This window comes from Salarias fasciatus, chromosome 22 (assembly GCF_902148845.1).
Source record: "Salarias fasciatus chromosome 22, fSalaFa1.1, whole genome shotgun sequence".
Lineage (NCBI taxonomy): Eukaryota > Metazoa > Chordata > Actinopteri > Blenniiformes > Blenniidae > Salarias > Salarias fasciatus.
Genome location: NC_043765.1, coordinates 20,375,887 through 20,393,845, shown reverse-complemented (window position 1 = coordinate 20,393,845; position 17,959 = coordinate 20,375,887). Strand labels below are relative to the sequence as shown.

Genomic DNA, 17,959 nt, shown 5'->3' with positions numbered 1-17,959 from the left:
AAATAAGTGATAAAATTTTTCTCAGAATGTTATCAGGACATGACAAGTAATGACATTTCTGAAGATGTTAAGAAACCTGACACTAATGTAACATCAAATTCATTACTTTGCTTTTCCATTGTGGCAGTACGGTGCTTCTTCCGGCAACCTTTGCATCAAATAAAATATCTTTACAGATGTTTTTATGGCCTCTGCGGGTTAAAATGACATACAACAGTAACATTTCGCACAAACTGTGGTCTGTTTCAATGTTTTTTTTTCACTTTCTGCCTTTGTTCTTCCTCATGGGTCTTCATTTTCTGTAACAGCTCTGCTGTTAAGGCTTTATTAGGTAGTAAAATGAAATGGATCAAAGGTACAGGTTAAGGGGGAAGTGAAATCATGCTTTGTATTGGTGCAGTAACATATAAGACTTCATAACGGCCAGAAAATATGCTTTAGGGAAACCTGTTTTTTTCCTACCTTCGGCTACATGCTTTGTATGTAATTGTTTTGCTTTTTCAGCATTTAATGTAATGGAGTGTACTTTCTAATTGTGTTCATTAGACAGATAACTTAGTGTGTTCTAACAGACTCTACTCACCAATGAGGTGCACATATGCAGGACACGCTGTATATATATTTTTTATGCCCAACATAGTGACAGCTATCATTCTGCTGTTTCTGTACGTGATGAGTTGTCAGTGAACTTTGTCCCTAGTGACGACGACCATATACCTTGAGTTGAGGAGTTCCTTTGAGAAAGATAATGTCAGATTTGTACAGCTCTGCTGGCTTCACTCACACAAAGATTATACAGCATAGCCAATGACATCTGTTTTAACACTATGACATATAAAAGATTTTATCATTGACTCCAACAGGCATTTCCAGTCTGATCACATGACTGTATTGAAAGGGAAAACAAACAAAATATTCTATCAGAACTCTTCAAGTACGCCCATTTAATTTGAAAATGGAAGATTTAGATTTAAAATCCCCAAATTTTAATTTTGAAGCAACAAACTGCTGTTTGGAGGTGATGTGGATGAGGGAAGTAGTCTTCATCTAAGTCTGCAGTGTTCATACAAAATTGCTTGCTCTACTGTCAAAATAAGAAATGACAAACAACAGACTGTTAACATATTTTAGTTCTTTATTTTTTTTAACAAAATTTATTAAATATATGATGGCAACATCATTCATTTTCATTTCATCAAAATGCGTTTTAGGGAAACACTATAATTATACATTGGTGCTTGACATAAAGGATATATTTTAAAAATAAGGCATAAAAATCTTTACAAAGTTGTTTAATACATTGGCAAAAACACACTTACAGTCTGTTCTACTATTTGTCCTCAATGGACTCTTATGGCAGCAAAATGAAGTCAAACAGTATTATTATCGGTCCTCATTTACTGTGAATTTAAATCTGACAAATACGTACTTTGGCAATGAAGTAACTTTTCTGTCTAAAATGTCATTTTAATGACATCATGTGTCACCTCTTACAAAATGTGAAATAAAATTGGATTAAATATCACAAAAGTGGTGATAAAGACAAGAGAAAAACCTGTTTTCTACATAACTGAATAACATCCATGGATTTCAAATACTCAACAGCTTTCCAGTGTCAGATACAGTACATATCACATAGTGCATTAAGACAGCAGCTTTATCAGAATTTAAAATTAGCAAAATAAACATGGTTAAAAAGCCATTTGTGTTTAAAACATCCGAATAACAAGCTGCAGCAAAGTTTAATATCTTCATGTCAAAGTTTATGAAGTGACACATTTGTCAGCTCATCCCTGGAGGTCCTGGACTCCCAGTCACGTTACTCTGAGTCATCTACGTTCTCGAAGCAGCACTGCTGATCTCAGACTGGGATGGACCCATTGAACAGCCTCAGAGTCCCGTTAAAATTGCAGATTCCCTTCATAAAGTGACAATAACAATAAAGCCACCCATCCAGTCAGAAGGCCAGCGTTCTGCAGCGCAAATACCAGCCAGGGTCTCTTGCTGTTGACATGGAGCAAGGTGGGCAGCTGGAATCACAAAGAGAGGGGAAGTTCAGGCTCTGTGAGGGGAGGTCCATCCTCCAACTCCCTGAGAGAGATGTTAGATTGATTAATCTGGTCTCAGCAACACTCACCATGTCTGCCAGTCCCACGTACAGGAAGAGTCCTGCAGTAATAGCAGCGATCCACTGCTGGGCCGCCTCGTCAGTGGCCACTGACAGACCGATGTACAGACCGATAAAAGACATCAAGGCGCTGCCAATGTTCAAAAGCAAAGCCTTGCAGACGGACAAACCACTGTGGAGCAAAATGGCAAAATCTCCTGCAGAGAAAGAAGGGCAGCAGGATGACGTGAATGAATCCTGACAAGATTGATCAGATTGGACAACAAGCTTTTGATTGTGTTTGACAGTCGTGTTTACCGAGTTCATGTGGCAGTTCATGGCACAAAACAGCCAACGACGTGGCCAAACCAGACTTCCATGACACGGAGAAAGCCGCACCTATTGCTAATCCGTCTGCAAAGTTGTGAATCCCGTCACCGATGGTGATCATTAAAGGCAGCATACGCATTCCTGTGGACACAAACAGGGAAGCTTCAGTCATAAGTACTGTCGTCGTCTCAGCTTGATGATGTTACGTTTGTTTTTGTGTCAGTGAACTCTACTCACTTCTCGTGCGCTCCTTCACCTCCACAGCGGTGTCATTTTCATCATCAACCTGAAATGTATACATAATGCAACATGCAGGTCATTCAGTATCAGTCCTGGTGGTGAAGTTTAATCACATTTCCCGCCTGAGAATTATTGACGATGTTATTCGATGCTTGACACAAAATCGGGAGATATCATTAAGCTGTAATAACTGAAATTCCAGCACAAACATAAACAAGCAATATTTTTTTTTCTTTTCCATCATGCAGTAGCATTTGTGTGATTCACTTGGATGATGTTGGAATCAATACTTGAAATAAAGCTTTAAACTTTTTGTGCATATTTCTCACCAGCTCTGCTCTTGATGCCGACTGAGATTTCTTTTTTTCTGCCCTCTCCTGTTGATACATTTCTAAAACCCTCCCATGATCACAGTGGTGGGGGTCTGAGTCATTCTAAAGTGAAACAAGAACAATACAATCAGTCATTTCACTGCAGATATAAAAATAAAGAGCTACTGTATTTAAGAAAAGCGCAGGTTTTTTTTCTTACCCCATGATCAAGTTGATATTGATGACCATGATCTTTATACGTAATAAGACAAAAGATCATTTCCATCAGGTAAAATAAATAGACTGCGGCCACAGCAACCAGCATTTTGTAGACGTAATCTGGGACTTCGTCATGACTATGTGAATGCTCGCCCTCATGTGAGTGCAAACCCAAGGCCTAGACAAAGACCAGAAGAAGTCATAATGAGTACAAGCTGGTAAAAAAAACAATCAACAGAATGCTTAAGAGAAAATAGCACAAGCACTACTGAAATATATTAGTTAACAAACTTGTTATAAAGATATTCTAGACAACGTACCACGGGTACGAGGTGCAGTAGGGCATCTCCACTTAGAGAACCGACAGCCAGGCTGATGCAAAACTGTATGCACAGCTGGAAAGCGCTGGTGCAAGAGGTGAACAGCAAGATCACAATTCCATTCATGGCCATCAGTGTTATCACCACGTTGGCAAGGGTTGCATAGAGGTATCCTTCATGGACAAAAGACAAAGCATAAGAGGTGTATTGAGAAATAAACCCATTTCAACATGTTGCTTCTACACATTTGAGGGAATCTCTGTGTATGAAGTTATCAACACATTAAAGCGATCAGTAAAGTAGTGGTTGTATTTGTCTACGATACACTTACTTTCAGTCGTGGAGAGTGAATCTGATTCTGGAATCGTTGGTTCAGTGACGGGTATGCAAGCTCCACTGAGGATCTGTTGGATGAACGCAGGACTGAGTCGAGCCACATCAGATCGACCCAGAAAAGAGGAGCCATTTTCCGGTAGTCCGTAGATCGAAACCAGATCTTCAGCAGAGAAACAATGCTAGAAAAGGAGAAAACACTGGATGTTTATTTGGGAATCATATTTCAAGAACTCAGTACTTTCCAGCTTCTTCTTAATTCTTTGTGCCTGCCCCTGGCAAGGTGCAAAAATTGCTATCTTGGTCAGCGGTTTATTCTCCAACTTAATCATAATCTTCTGCCACAAAAACTTGGGTGTGTAATTATTCTCACACCGTTTGGAGCAGCACCACAAAAAACACATCAAAACATGTCTAAATTCTGGGACTCGTGTGCTATGACCTTACTCGGTGTTCTGGCAAAAAAAGATTCCAAAAACTGGCAATTTTTTCCCATGTATTCTGGATAACAGTCACCCAAAATACACCATAAAAGTCATCCTCAAACCAGCCCATCGTGCCTCGTCATACTTAAGGTGGAGGCATTATTAAAATAATAAAACGTTTTAATTTTTATCCTCTATTCAGATGAGAAAACCCCATTTCAATATCTTGTACCAAATTTAAGCTGTAAGAAACAACATTTTTTTTTTTTTTTGTCAATTTCACCTCTCGGTTTTTCAGAAACGACATTTCTTCAGCTGTGCAAACTGGATTAAAAACTGCTGATTCGCTGTCATGGCTGCTGGGTGCAGCTGGTCTCCATGGCAACAGACAACCTGCAGACTCTCTGTTGTGGCTGATCTCAGCTCAGAGCTCACAGTGAATATGGAGGGGTTGTACAAACACACCCACACACCAGTCGGCAGCAGCTGGCAGGCACAAAGTAAAATTTCCTCTGGAATTTTCTAGTGAAATGTTATAATATTGTGCATGTATACACACATGATCCCAGGTGGAATTGTGGTCATGTGCCTCTTCGCGTTCGAGGTTCCTCTGCCTCCGACTGCCGTGATCGGCATGCTCATCGTGATCAGCCTGCTGGAGGTCATGCTCATGACCGTGGTCATGGTCATGATCGTGGTCGCTCTCTTGAGGTCCAATACTCAACGTTTTCATCAGTGTCTCCAAAGCTGCGCAGTGAAGATATAATAAAAAGCTTTACCTCCCAGAAGATAAAATAGTTTTGAGAATTAACACAAAGATCAAACATTTTCCAGGACGTTTACCTTCAATAGAGAAATCCTCTGACCCAATTAGATGTATAATGTAGTCCAGGAAGAATTTCTCTTCAGGCAGCAGTTTATCTGTGAAGCAATGTCCGTGCAGGGCGTGATACAGGACACGGCCCAAAACGACTCCCACATCTACCACGTCATGTCCTGAAGATGCGTTGACCTCCGTCATGATGATACTGGGTGTCACACAGTGCTAGATGTCAAAAAGAAGCCAAAGTTAATCAGGACATTTCCAAATGTAAGACAAAACTGAACACTGCTGATACATAAGCTCTCTGAAAGCAGCTTTCAAAGTCCAAGTTTTATACCATCCATTAACAACGCTCATAATAGCTCATTGTAAATCACTGCAACTGCAGAAATGAATTTGTAGAGGCAACATGCAGCTTAACTTGTTGACTCTTATTGCTTATGCAAAGATTACAAAACATTGTTATCATTGTTTTATGAGGTCTGGATCAGCTTTGCTGGAGTCGAGACGGGCTCATTTTTTTCAGGAGCTAACCCTGACTACATTCACAAAAATGATTCACAACGCTCAAACGCACGCACACACAAAGGGTACATTTGCTCGCCCTGTTGGTGTAAGCACGACAGTTTTAAGCTAAATGCTAATTCCTCGAGTACCATTTCAAAAAGTATCAATAATAATACAATAAATATCAAGGCTGCAGAAGCAAATACATACATATGTGACTTTGAATTCCACAGTAATGTTGTAAAAACTGTTTTAAAGGCCCAGTAATAGAGCTGTGGTAAATGGAAAAGCCAGTTTCTTTTGCACAACCGTTGCATGACCTTATATTATCATCACTGATGCACTCACTTATAAGATCTGACGTTTACCTCATGTGGTACGGCTTCATAGTGGTGTTGAAGTTCCTCAAACACAGTCTCCAGTCCATGAATGTCCATTTCGCTGTGAGGGTGTCCTGCCCTGTCTGTGTGTCCACTGTGATCGTGATGTGTGACATTGTGTAAGAACTCTTCAGTTTTTTCTCCCCACTTCTCTTCTGCAATCGCGGCGCAGACCACACTGGGAGAGGAGAGGTACAGGACGGAGCCGGCAGCAAAAGTCGGGAACTGAGAGACACTGACGGAGTTTTCACCACTTTTTCCAACTTTCTCCTCAATGTGGTCGTGATCGTGATCGTGGAACAGCTGGTGAACAGATCCTGCAAGATCACACTACAAAGAGAAAAAGAAAAATGAAGACAGATTATAAACTGTTGAACTGTCATTTGTAGTTTTCTTATATTAAAAATGCATTAATGTCAAATAATCTAGTCTTCAATGTACACAAAAATACCACTAACTTACTTTAGAATCTATAAACTTTATTCTTTCACTTATCCATTCACTGAAGAGAATAGTATCAGAAAAAAGTACTAGAAAAAATAAGTCTTATTCAAGTCAATACAATAAGTCAACAGTCAAGTCAATAAGTCAACAGTCATATTCAAGCTTGTTTTACTGACAAGAAAAGAAACAAAGAATAAACGCTCATAACAAAATAATTAAGAACACATTCTGATCCCTACTATTAAAATAAATCTTATGTCCAGTGTTATTTTTCAAGCCTATCAGTAATTATGCCGCTTTCTTTAACCAGACCAAAAAAATCTTTGTGTACAACGAAAAAGGCAGCTTTCTTTAAACTGAATGATAAAATGATTGTCTTGCTTTGGGCAAAAACAAAAAAATACTCAACATTGTGGATATACTACAAGTTTCTGTAGAGGGTGTTATTATACTGTAGTTAAAAGGAAGGCGATAAAGTGTGCGGCAAAATATCAAAATAATCTGTTCGGCGGTTGGATTATTTTTGTATTTAGTTACCAAAGGGAAGACTGTGTCTACAATTTAAATCCGAAGTCAAACTGTACAGAAATATTGCGTTGACATGATGTACTCCCAACTGAGGTTAAGATGACATTTTATTATTTTAATGAACTTCCTTAATACCGCTACTGCTGAGATTCCATTCATCATTTACAATATAATTTCACAATAGTACAGTTAAGTTTTATATATAATACATATCCATTTTTTAAATTGGCAGCCGCTAGAGTTGTTCAGATTTATCAGACATGCTTATGCATGGCATATTTGTGTATTTTACCACTGATCTGTAGGAAGTTCAAGGATGTTCTTCACCCTCCCTGATATGGTGGTTTGTCAACACTGTTTGAAGACACTCAAGTGTTCATTCTGTTTTAGAGCTTTTTCATCATTGTGGATTTGTTTTTTCTCTATGTTATTCCTCATTTTCTCAGTTTGTTTCATCCTCACACCTGAGTGAAGAGGGATCGAGGTTGGGGAGGTGATCTGTGAGGACATAAACTGCTTTGTTTTCAACACGCAAAGGTATTTCTGCTACTGTTTGGGATCAAAATACTATTTTATTTAGAAACACTGACATATGTCACTCTTTTTTCCCCATACATGCACTTTATAAGTGCAGATAAATTTCGTTCCTTTTCATATTTTGTTCGTCATTTGCTCTTTGAAATGTACTTCAATCCATTTTCTTGTCTAAAATGTGCTATATAATTAGAGACGATTTGATCTGTGATTCATCAAATCAGATGATGGGATTTTTGGTGCACACTAAAATGTATCATTGTTGTTGTCAATCAATGCCTCAACTAAACTATTATAAAATAGTTTTCACATTGCAATTTGCCCTGTCACTTCTTACATAAAGAAAGGTTTGGTGGTAGTTTGAGGTGTTCCTGAGGGAAGTAAAAAAGAAACACAAAAAAAAATATAGAGAGAAAGAACTATTCCCTTGATATTCCCTTGAAAAAAACCCCAAAACTTCACACTATACTCAAATTATGTACACACGGAAAGCTGGCACTTATTATCTATAAAATAATCCATATAACACTTTTATAGAAGATTTAAAGAAAGGGGAAAAACCCATTCTGTTTCAAACAAAATTACAAGATCATTTCACAAATAATGAATACAATCCTGATTGATATATTCAATTAAACTTATTTAACTTTTTTTCATATCATAATAATACATGCCTATCAATTTTGACTACAAGTTAAACTCGCTGTTATTTTATGCACGCACACACAACAAAAATGTATACAATAAACAAAAATAAGTTAATTGATTAATCTAATTGTTGAAAGGGATTCTGTATTATTTTCTTTTATTTCATTTTACCAGTCTTTGTCTCTTTTTCTCTTAAATGATGATTACTATAAATAATCTGGTCATCGGCATACAGTCACAATAGAAAATTAAAAATCATTTTAGATGTAATGACCATAATCCTAACTGATATATTCAACATTTATTTATTTTTGATATAGTAATACATGCTTGTTATTTATGACTACTAGCTACATTCATTGTTATTTAATGCAAGTGCACAGAACAAAAATATATATCATAAAAAACAACAACAACAACAAAAAAACAATAGATGAATAATAGATAAATAAATGTAATAGCAGAACGGGGTGCTACATTACTTTATTTTATTTTATTTGACCAGAATCTCTCTCTTTCTTTTAAATTATTATCAATAATGGCTTATTCAACTTTCTTAACATTATAATAATACAACTCTGTCATTTGTACCAACATTTTACATTCACTGTTATTTTATGCATGTACTAACAACAAAACTAAAAAAGATAAACAAAAATAAACAGACGATCAATCTCATAGTAAAAACATTACTTTTCATTTAATTTTTACCAATCTATGTCTCTTTCTCTTGAATTATTATGATCAATAATAAAGTAATAGGTATATCATTATGGTAAAAAGTGGTGAATGGGTTTGGATCGTCCACCGCTCCCGGCGGGCGGACACCTGCCTGCGGAGTTAAACCTAATAAAACGTACCTTTCCACACGGCCCGTCGCCGCAGTGCACACGAGCCTCCAGCGTATTAAACAGCGAGCGGACAGCCTCCTCGGTCAGATTCTCCTGGCCCGGAGACACCACGCTCACCACGTCCCGGTAGACCTGCTCCACGGTGACGGCTCCCGACACGGAACCGAACAAACCGCAGCCGGAAAGCAGGAAAAGAAGAGGCAGCGCGGAGGAAAACATCTTCACGCTTTCTTCAAAGCCTTTCTTTATGTTCAGTATCTGCTGGGGAGAGATGGATGGAGGTGTGGAGTGAGCAGCGCAGGCTGACAGTCCAGCAGGATTTCCACTCAAACTTCGAACCAGACAGAGCTCGGCTGGCAGCTTTTATCCTGTAAAACTCCTGCAGGCTCGCGGAACCTGGACTCTGGATTGTGATTGGCTGAGAGTTGCCTCGTGCTGACCCACACCTGTCTATTGAAACTGTGCTGCTCGAGCCCCCCCCCCTCAAAACAATCCCACGCCTCCTGCCCTGCAATGGATCTTTGATATCCTAACACTCAAACACACGGATGTTTATTGATTAAGGATTTCTGTTACATGAAGCTTATTGGCTCCAAATATCCAGAACAAAAAAATACTGATTACAGTTGTGGGCTAAAGGGTTCAAATGTGGTATAAAAACAGATTACAGTGTAAACTGTGCTTTTTTTTTTAAGTTCATTTGTAAAAGATACAGTTTAAAAAATATTATATAACTGAAGCCATGTAGATCAGTATTTCATTTTTTTTATTGATGATTTTAAAAAACAAAGCAAGTGAAATGGTTTCAAACAAAACCAGTCTTTAAAGTGCAACTCTGATATACACAACATTATGTAACATCGACATACTCCTGATGAAATAATGTTTAGTCTGCATGAACTATAACAGGTGAATCTCCAGGAGATAGGTGACTGTAGCCCCAGATGACTTCTTAAAAATCTGCTGAATGGAGGGATTTCATTCAGTATCCTAAAACTTGATAAAATAAGGCCATGTAGATTACAATGCTATACTATGATTTTATAAAAGGGTGGGGCGATCAAGAGGTCATCAAACAGCTTGATATATTTTAATCTTTACAGTCTTGACCTTCACTCATCAAACTTTACGGCCTGATGACAATGTCAGACAACTGTCTGTTGGCTGCATGAACTTTTTATCATGTGTGATGGCTCGGGTCCACGCGCAAGATGCTGAAGATGAGAGTGAAGTCAAAGACTATGCATGGTCATATCCACTGTGCGTCATGCTTCCAAATCAACTCACCAACATTATGAAGCCCGGTAGCCACATAGACACACTTGTATAGGATAACGATTTAGGATGTCCGAATCATCACAAATAGTTGAAAGATAGAAGTTAAATAAAAGCTCAGCATCAGATATCTATTAATTTCCAAAAAGTATCACACAAATGACTGAAACAGATGTACAACATGATGCCGTTATGTGTGTGTTAAAGGAATGGTGCACTATTTTGACTCTTACACATCATAAGCATTTACCTGATACAACGTAAGACAGGTCATTGCAAAGGAAAGGCTTGTAAATGATCAAGATATGCACAGGGTTGGGGAGTAACAAATTCCATGTGATGGAATAGCATTATGTAATTCGGAAACAAAACAAATTTAATGGTGATCTATTATAATACATAAAGAAATGTGTAATCTCATGACATGTACATCTGATAAAAACATTGATTACAGAGAGTGATTTTTTAATAAAAAAAAAAAAGAGGAATATATACAAACTTTAGTGGAAGGAATCACTCAGACAAACAAGAAAAAGAGAACAGAAGCCAACAGATAAGAGGGAGGTGCAAGCAAACCAAGCCAACATCAGCCTAAATGTACACTCATCTGGGCCTTTTATTGTGAAATTAAATCAAATGCAAAAACAACACATCTGTGCATATTTTTTCGGAGACAGTATTACACTTGAAAATCAGATGGAATATACCAGAGGCATACGGCATCCATAGACACTGACACTGACGCCGCATCGACCGCCGTCTTGGAGCAGTCTTTGTTGTGGCGGATGTAGACCTGTTTGACCTGGGGGGGGGGGGGGGGGGGGGGGGGGGCAGCCTGGCCAAGGATTTTGTCAAAGGGTCGCATCTGTAATTGTAACTCAGCGTTCATGGGTTGAACAAATATGGGAAAAATGGTACATATATAACAGGGACCCTTTTATGTTTTTGTTTCTGTTTTTTTTTTTTTTTTTTCTTGTGCATGCAAATTTAAAGATGAAAGTGTGTAAAAACAGAGAAACACTCCGCATTGCCATGGATTTTGCCACCTGCTTCTGGAGTCATGGCTGGTCCCAGGGAGAGACACTCATTCTTTGGTTGGAAATTCAGACATCATTTTGCACTTAAGTCAGACACGGCCTGTAAAGGTGCAATAAGTAATATTACATCATAACGTGATTCCCCTCCTCCCGCTCCTCCCCTTCAGATAGCGTTGTGCAGATCACCAGTGTTTGAGACTTTAAGAGAGTTTGGACAGGTCAGGTATGTCATCCCAGTTGTGCACGGCGCGCATGCATGGCCGGTGTCGCACGCATGCGGCCAGTGGCGCACGTGTGTCACGCACGGGTGCAGCCGCCATCTCGCGCATGCATGCACGGCTGTGTACGGCCAACAGTGCGGTCATAAAACACCTTGGCAACCTTTGTTCCACCCCAGAACAAGTCATTTTGACAGAAAAAAAAAAAAAAAAAAACTTGGCAAAGAGATTTCTGGTGGAGACGACAGATTGTTTAAAGGGAATGTTTCTTCAGTGACAGGTGAAAAATGGGAATGATTTTAATAATTTTTCAAGTAAATTTCTTACTTATTGCACCTTTGACCTCTCTGTACAATGCCAGATGGCAACCTCTGGTGCAAAAGTGCAAAAAATTCCAGCTGGAAACTGCTGGAAATTCCAGGGAAATTCCAGCAGTTGGGATGATGTTGGTTTGAAAGCGAGCCCGTGTACCTTTGGAATCATTTAAAAAATGCCAAATTCCAGGGTGCATATAAACATATCAAAAGCCTGGTTTTGGTGTCTATCACTAGTTTCCACAATAATGTCTGCTTGACCAGACTACAATTTTCATAAAAGTCATCTGCTGATCTTATTTAATGAGTTAAAGTTTTGTATAAATCATCCAATCACAGCGCCTCCTCTGCCACTGTGATGCGGTCATGAGCCAGGCCTTACCGATCACGTTTACATCTGGTTTCAAGAGTTCAATATAGAGACGTCCTGCTGGGAACGATATGGGTGACGTTACTTCAGCTCCATCCGTCTTTTATATACAGTCATTGAACAATGCAAATTCTGCCTCCCAGCTGTGAAAATGCTCTCATCATCCAGGGACTTGACATCAAGCCTGAAGAGACATCTACAGGTAGGATTCACACATGAACTCGGTGAGCTAAAGTTTGTTCAGCTTGCTAACCTGTCAGTGACCTGCCTGTTGAGATCCGAAAACTCACCAGCATTGAACTCTGAAAATTCAACAATAATATGTTGAGTCTGTCTGGCGTATTAATCGGAGACTGTTACCCTCTGTCAAGGACGGAATGAATGAATTCTGAACTCTTGACACACTGAGCGGATGACACGTATTTGTCCTTGTCTTTGTTTTTATGTTTGTTGGTGAAGTAATCTAAAAGTAATTAAAAGTACTCTGGTACATGACTTTTTTTTATTTCAGTGGTTAGTGTAAGTTACTGATTACATATTTTGACAAGTAACTTGTAATTGTACCTAATTACATTTTTTTAAATAAGTAACCCTCCCAACTCCGGGTATGCATTATAAAATCATATCAAATGCAGAGTTGGCGATATTGTGAATGTATCCAAACACTGAGGAGAAGAAAATCTTTTTTGCAGACCTTGAGCAAACTTTTTATGACACGTCTCTGATGCAGCTCTTTGGCTGTTCCTCGTTGTCAGCGTTAGGTCAATGAGTTTCATGTATTAAATGAAAATTAAGTCACGTCCTTCCATCTATCCATCCCTTTTCATTAAAACTCAGTTCACACAGTGTCACAGTGGAAATAAGAAGAACTAAATAAACCCAGATATCTTTGTCATCACATCATCCTCCAGATCCTCTTGGGAGATGCCAAGCAGCTTCTAGAGTTATGAACAGCTCCTGGACTGACCCAGGAACCTGCTCTCAGTTGATGTAGCTGGTAGATCTCAAATTGAAAGCAAATTGAGGCATCAGAATCAGATCCCTGAACCACCTCAAATGACTCCTTTCATGGAGGCTTTCCACCTTGAGGAATTACAAATTATTTCCCAAAGTACCTTGTTTTTCTTCTTTTATTTTTTAAACTGAACTCAAAGCTGGGCAAACTTACTTACTTATTGTAGAACAGCTTGTTGCGCCGGAGGATTTTTGATTTGAAACAACACTGCCAAACAAAATATACTGTAAAAAATACACACAGAAAAACATCAACACATTGATACACTGATACAAAACACTCATATTTTATTTGTTAGTCACATTGTTTACAAAATGTGTGCAGTAACACTTGTGTTTCTCTGTTTCTCTTCGATGCAGCCTATGATCAGGTCAGCTAGGGATTCTAAACTAAACTAAACTAAACTAAACTAAACTAAACTAAACTAAACTAAACTAAACTAAACTAAACTAAGCCAAACTAAATCAAACTAAATTAAACTAAACTAAACTATCTAAACTATACTAACTAAATACTAGTTTAAATACTAAACTATTCACAAAGCTGCCCTAGGAGCTAGAATGCTGTGGGAAATACGGTGCACTGAGCCCTATCCTCTAATGTCTGAATGTTATTTCCTTAAGTCCGTTCATTGCTTTTCACCTGTTGTTCCCCGCTTCGAGGGGGAGTCTTCTCCAGTTTCAGTTGCTGACTCCACTATCACGAGGGCCTACGAACAAGCTCCGTCCGGACCGGGAGGACACTCCTGTCGGACTGGCTTCAGTTCTACTTCTGGGATCCGTAGTTCCTGTGCTGGACCGTCCAACGGACTGTACTCAACATAGTCCTAGGCTTTACTTTTTATTGTCTCATGCTAGCTGTTGCCAAAGCTGTCCGTCCCTGGGAGTGGGATCCCTCCATACTGTGGTTCTCCCAAGATTTCTTCTTTTCCCACTGGGTTTTTGGAGTTTTTTCTTGCCGGATGTGAGGGTCTAAGGCGGTGGTTGCTTCGTTTTGTCTCGTTACTGTGAATTTGACATATTAATATTATGCTTATTCACTGTTTTTATTTTTACCAATTAATGTAACATCTTGAAGCCCTCTGAGGCAACTGTTGTTGTGATACTGGGCTACACAAAAATAAATTGATTGATTGATTGATTGATATCTGTGAGCTCAGTGATAGAGGTTGTCTTTGTACTTGAACACTTCAGTTTGAGCATCCTGTGCTGATGCTGCACCTTGAACGTCCAGATATGACCTGATTACCAGGTTTTCTCCCACAATCCAAACACATGAATATCAGATTTGGAACTCTCTATTAGCCGAGGTGTGAATGAGAGTGCATAACTGTGTCTGTGCGTTTCCAGATCTCTCCTGACCTCACTCATAATCCAGTGGGGATCATCTCCAGTGCTCCCCATCCCGGGGTTGGATTAAATGCATGTGATTCTGGGAGCCACCAGAGGGTGTAGCTGCTCCGTGTAATCTCAAAGCAAATTCTCTGTATTGTCTAAAGAAAATGTCATTAAATACCAAGAGGCTTGAAGGTTAAAAAGAAAAAAATCAAGAAAATCAATATTGTAAAAATAAAGTTTTTAATGTGTAAGTACAATGGGAACCATTACTAAATTGCTCTTTTCATTAAAAAAATATTAACTGTATTAATAATACAATGATACACAACGTAATTGTATTATTCTTTTAAAATGTTACTTTTCAAGGACCCATCAGCTTCAAATCTTGTGAAAATTCTAGTTTAGTGATCATCATTATGGGTGCAGTTTACCTGCGGCATGACGCAATGCAGCCGCAAGGAGGTGATATGCAGCGAGTCTATTTTCTCCATATGCTGCAGCCAACATGCACAGGACCGGAGAAAAAAAAGGGAATTTGGAATGCCACAGAAAACTGTATGCTGGTCCTCCAAACTACAGCTCCTCTTCTGGCTGTATCAGCACTCATTTCTGCAGACAACTTTTACTGGTTCCCAGAGGTATTTTTTTGTTCAACCATGGACAATGATCATTTTATTTTAGAAGCTGAAAGACACCATATTTTTTTTTACAATTATGTTGTTATGTTGATGTATTTTGTGGAGATCTGTGGGGAGCTTTCTCCCCATCATATACTGTATGTCCACGGTTATGGCGGGTGAAATCTCGCGATGAATCCAAATGTGCTCCTACTGAGGGACTCTGCAATGCCGATGCATCTTTGTGACACATCCACCACCACGATGCTGTGCGTCACCTGTGCCATGTCAAAATCACCCATGTGGCTCCTACACCTGCTTTCCCCTCCTGAGGGGCCGGAGAGTTTGCCAGTGTTTCCACAACCGACCGGCAGTCCTCTATTGTCTCCCCAAACTCCTCCCAGACCTGATTTTTTGCCTCCACAACCACTCGGGCCATGGTTTGCTACTGCTTCGAGACTCCCACGAGGCAACAAGGTTTGATAGGACTCCTTCTTCAGAGTGACGGAATCCCTTACTTCTAGTAACCACCACGATTTGGGGGCAGGGCCGGTCCGTCCTACAGGTGAAACAATTCATTGTCTGGGGCGCCACGTACTTGGGGGGGTGCCGTGGCCGTCAGTGTGAGCCCCGCTCTGCGCCGCTCTGACGGTTCGAGTGAGCAGCACACTTCTCGGCATCGCCCGGAATTGCTCGGAATTATTGGCCCCCCCCCCCACTCAACAACTGTCGGGCTGCTCGTGTCGGGCTTGCCGGACCGGCCCTGTTTGGGGGTTGCCGCCAGAGACTGGGGGCCTTGCATCCACATCTCCAAGCAGCTGCTTCAACAATGGAGGTGGAGAAAATGATCCACTCGGACTCAATGTCTTCACCCTCCCTTGGGATCTAGGAGAAGTTCTCCTGGATCTGGGAAATTAATTTCTGACAGAGAGTTCAACCAGACGTTCCCAACAGACCCTCACGACATGTTTGGGCCTGCCAAGTCTGTCCGGTTTCCTCCTCAGCTAACTCACCACCAGGTTGTGACTGGTCGACAGCTATGTCTTTTTTCTTCACCCGAGTGCCCAAGACACGTGACCGAAGGTCAGTTGACCATACACGTGGGCGCCCAGACGCTCCGTGTGCCGTGTGAGCAGCGCACTTCATTGTGTGCTTGCCACGCATTTCGTGATTTAAGTTGTTTTTTTTTTCTTTTTGGTGGATCCCTCCCGTGCACTAGCTCATGCCCCATGATTCCTCAGCCAGAATAAATCTCCCCTTTTCCCCTTGACTGTGTGAGTATTAATGTATGTATATTATTTCTTTTATACCGGCTAATTTAATAAAATCTGTATTTTACATTTGGAATATGTGCATTACATCTCGCGCCTCTATTGAGCAACGAACCTGTGTGCCTTTTGATTTAATTTAATTGCCTGGGGGAAATTCCCAAGGTGGCGTTCTCGTGCATAATAATACATTATCTCCTAACAATAATTTATCCCATCCTTGCCACACACTCATGGACACTCCTGTGCTCGAACATGTTGTTTGTTGTGGAAAAGCTGTGGCTAGCACAGAAGTCCTATAACAAAACAAGTCTTGGGTTCAGATTGGGATGCTGTGCGTCCCATTCGCCCCCTCCAGGCCTCACTGTCGCTGCCCACATGGCCGTTAAAGTCCCCCAGTAGAACAACGAAGCCCCCAGTCGGAGCACTGTCCAGCACCCTTCCCAGGGACTACAAGAAGGCCGGGTATTTTGCACCGCTGTTCGGCCTGTAAGTCAAAACAACAGTGAGGAACTTGTCCCCGACGCGAAGGCGCAGGGACGCAACTTTCTCATTCACCAAGGTGAACTGCAACACGTGGTGGCTGAGATGTGGAGTTATGAGCAAAGCCACACCAAAGCCTCTCACTGCGGGCAACCCCAGACAAGTGAAGAGTTCAACCCTTCTCGAGAGACTGGATTCCAGAGCCCAGGCTGTGTGTGAAGGGGAGCCCGGCTATATCAAGCCGGTATCTCTCAACCTCCCTCACAAGCTCATCCCCCCCAACAAAGTGATGTTCCATGCCACAAGAGCCATTCAGGCTTAGCCTGGCTGGGCCCCGTGGGCATAGGTCCGTCCACCAGGTGCCCACATTCGAGCTCCAGCGTGGGGCCCTGACTACACTGTACCGGGTGGCATCATGGTTCTTGTTATTATTCTTTTCATAGGGGCTTTTGAGCTGCTCTTTCTCTGGCTCCCCTAAAGTGCCACCTTAATGTGGTGAGGGGGCTTGGGTGCCCACATGATCCCAGGAGTTATGTTGTCTTTATGCCCCTGGTAGGGTCTCCCGTGGCAAACAGGTTCTGAGAGAGCAGCCCTGAGTCCCAGAACATTATCATATGGAGTCTGAAATCTGACACCTTTTTCCTTCAACACAGCTTTTTATGGGCTGTAAGCAAGACGCTTCTCCGTGGTGTCAGGTGTTTGATCGTTATCAAAATAAAGGCATTTGCTATCGATCTTGATCTTTTGTTGCCATACCTTCTTGAGCACCAATTCTTTAACTTGAAACTGTTAAAAGTTCACTGCTATACCTAGATCTTGGTGCAATGGTGGGAGCTGGTTTTGGGATGAGTACTTGGTTAGCCCGTTGTATTTGAAAATGAACATCATCTGGTAGCTCAATGTGTGTTTTCAGCAGCTCCGGCACAAAATTAAGGACAGATTTACCCTCCTTTCCTTCCGCAACCCTATATATCCGGAGGTTGTTTCTCTGTCCGCAACTCTCCAAAGACACTATCTGTCATGCA

The 17,959-nt window shown here is 40.6% G+C and overlaps 1 protein-coding gene across 1 annotated transcript; it reads right to left on the bottom strand.

The window, feature by feature from the left end:
* Nucleotides 1-1,178: 1,178 nt before the first annotated feature.
* LOC115409586 (zinc transporter ZIP4-like) lies at nucleotides 1,179-9,320 on the bottom strand. Its single transcript, XM_030120826.1, has 12 exons — nucleotides 9,010-9,320; nucleotides 5,984-6,325; nucleotides 5,129-5,330; nucleotides 4,845-5,032; nucleotides 3,859-4,042; nucleotides 3,528-3,700; nucleotides 3,209-3,385; nucleotides 3,007-3,111; nucleotides 2,675-2,723; nucleotides 2,426-2,578; nucleotides 2,138-2,325; nucleotides 1,179-2,030 (listed from the first exon to the last, which is right to left on the bottom strand). Exons 1-12 carry the CDS (start codon nucleotides 9,217-9,219, stop codon nucleotides 1,902-1,904), a joined length of 2,100 nt encoding a protein of 699 aa, XP_029976686.1. The 5' UTR covers nucleotides 9,220-9,320; the 3' UTR covers nucleotides 1,179-1,901.
* Between the last annotated feature and the right edge of the window lie 8,639 nt (nucleotides 9,321-17,959).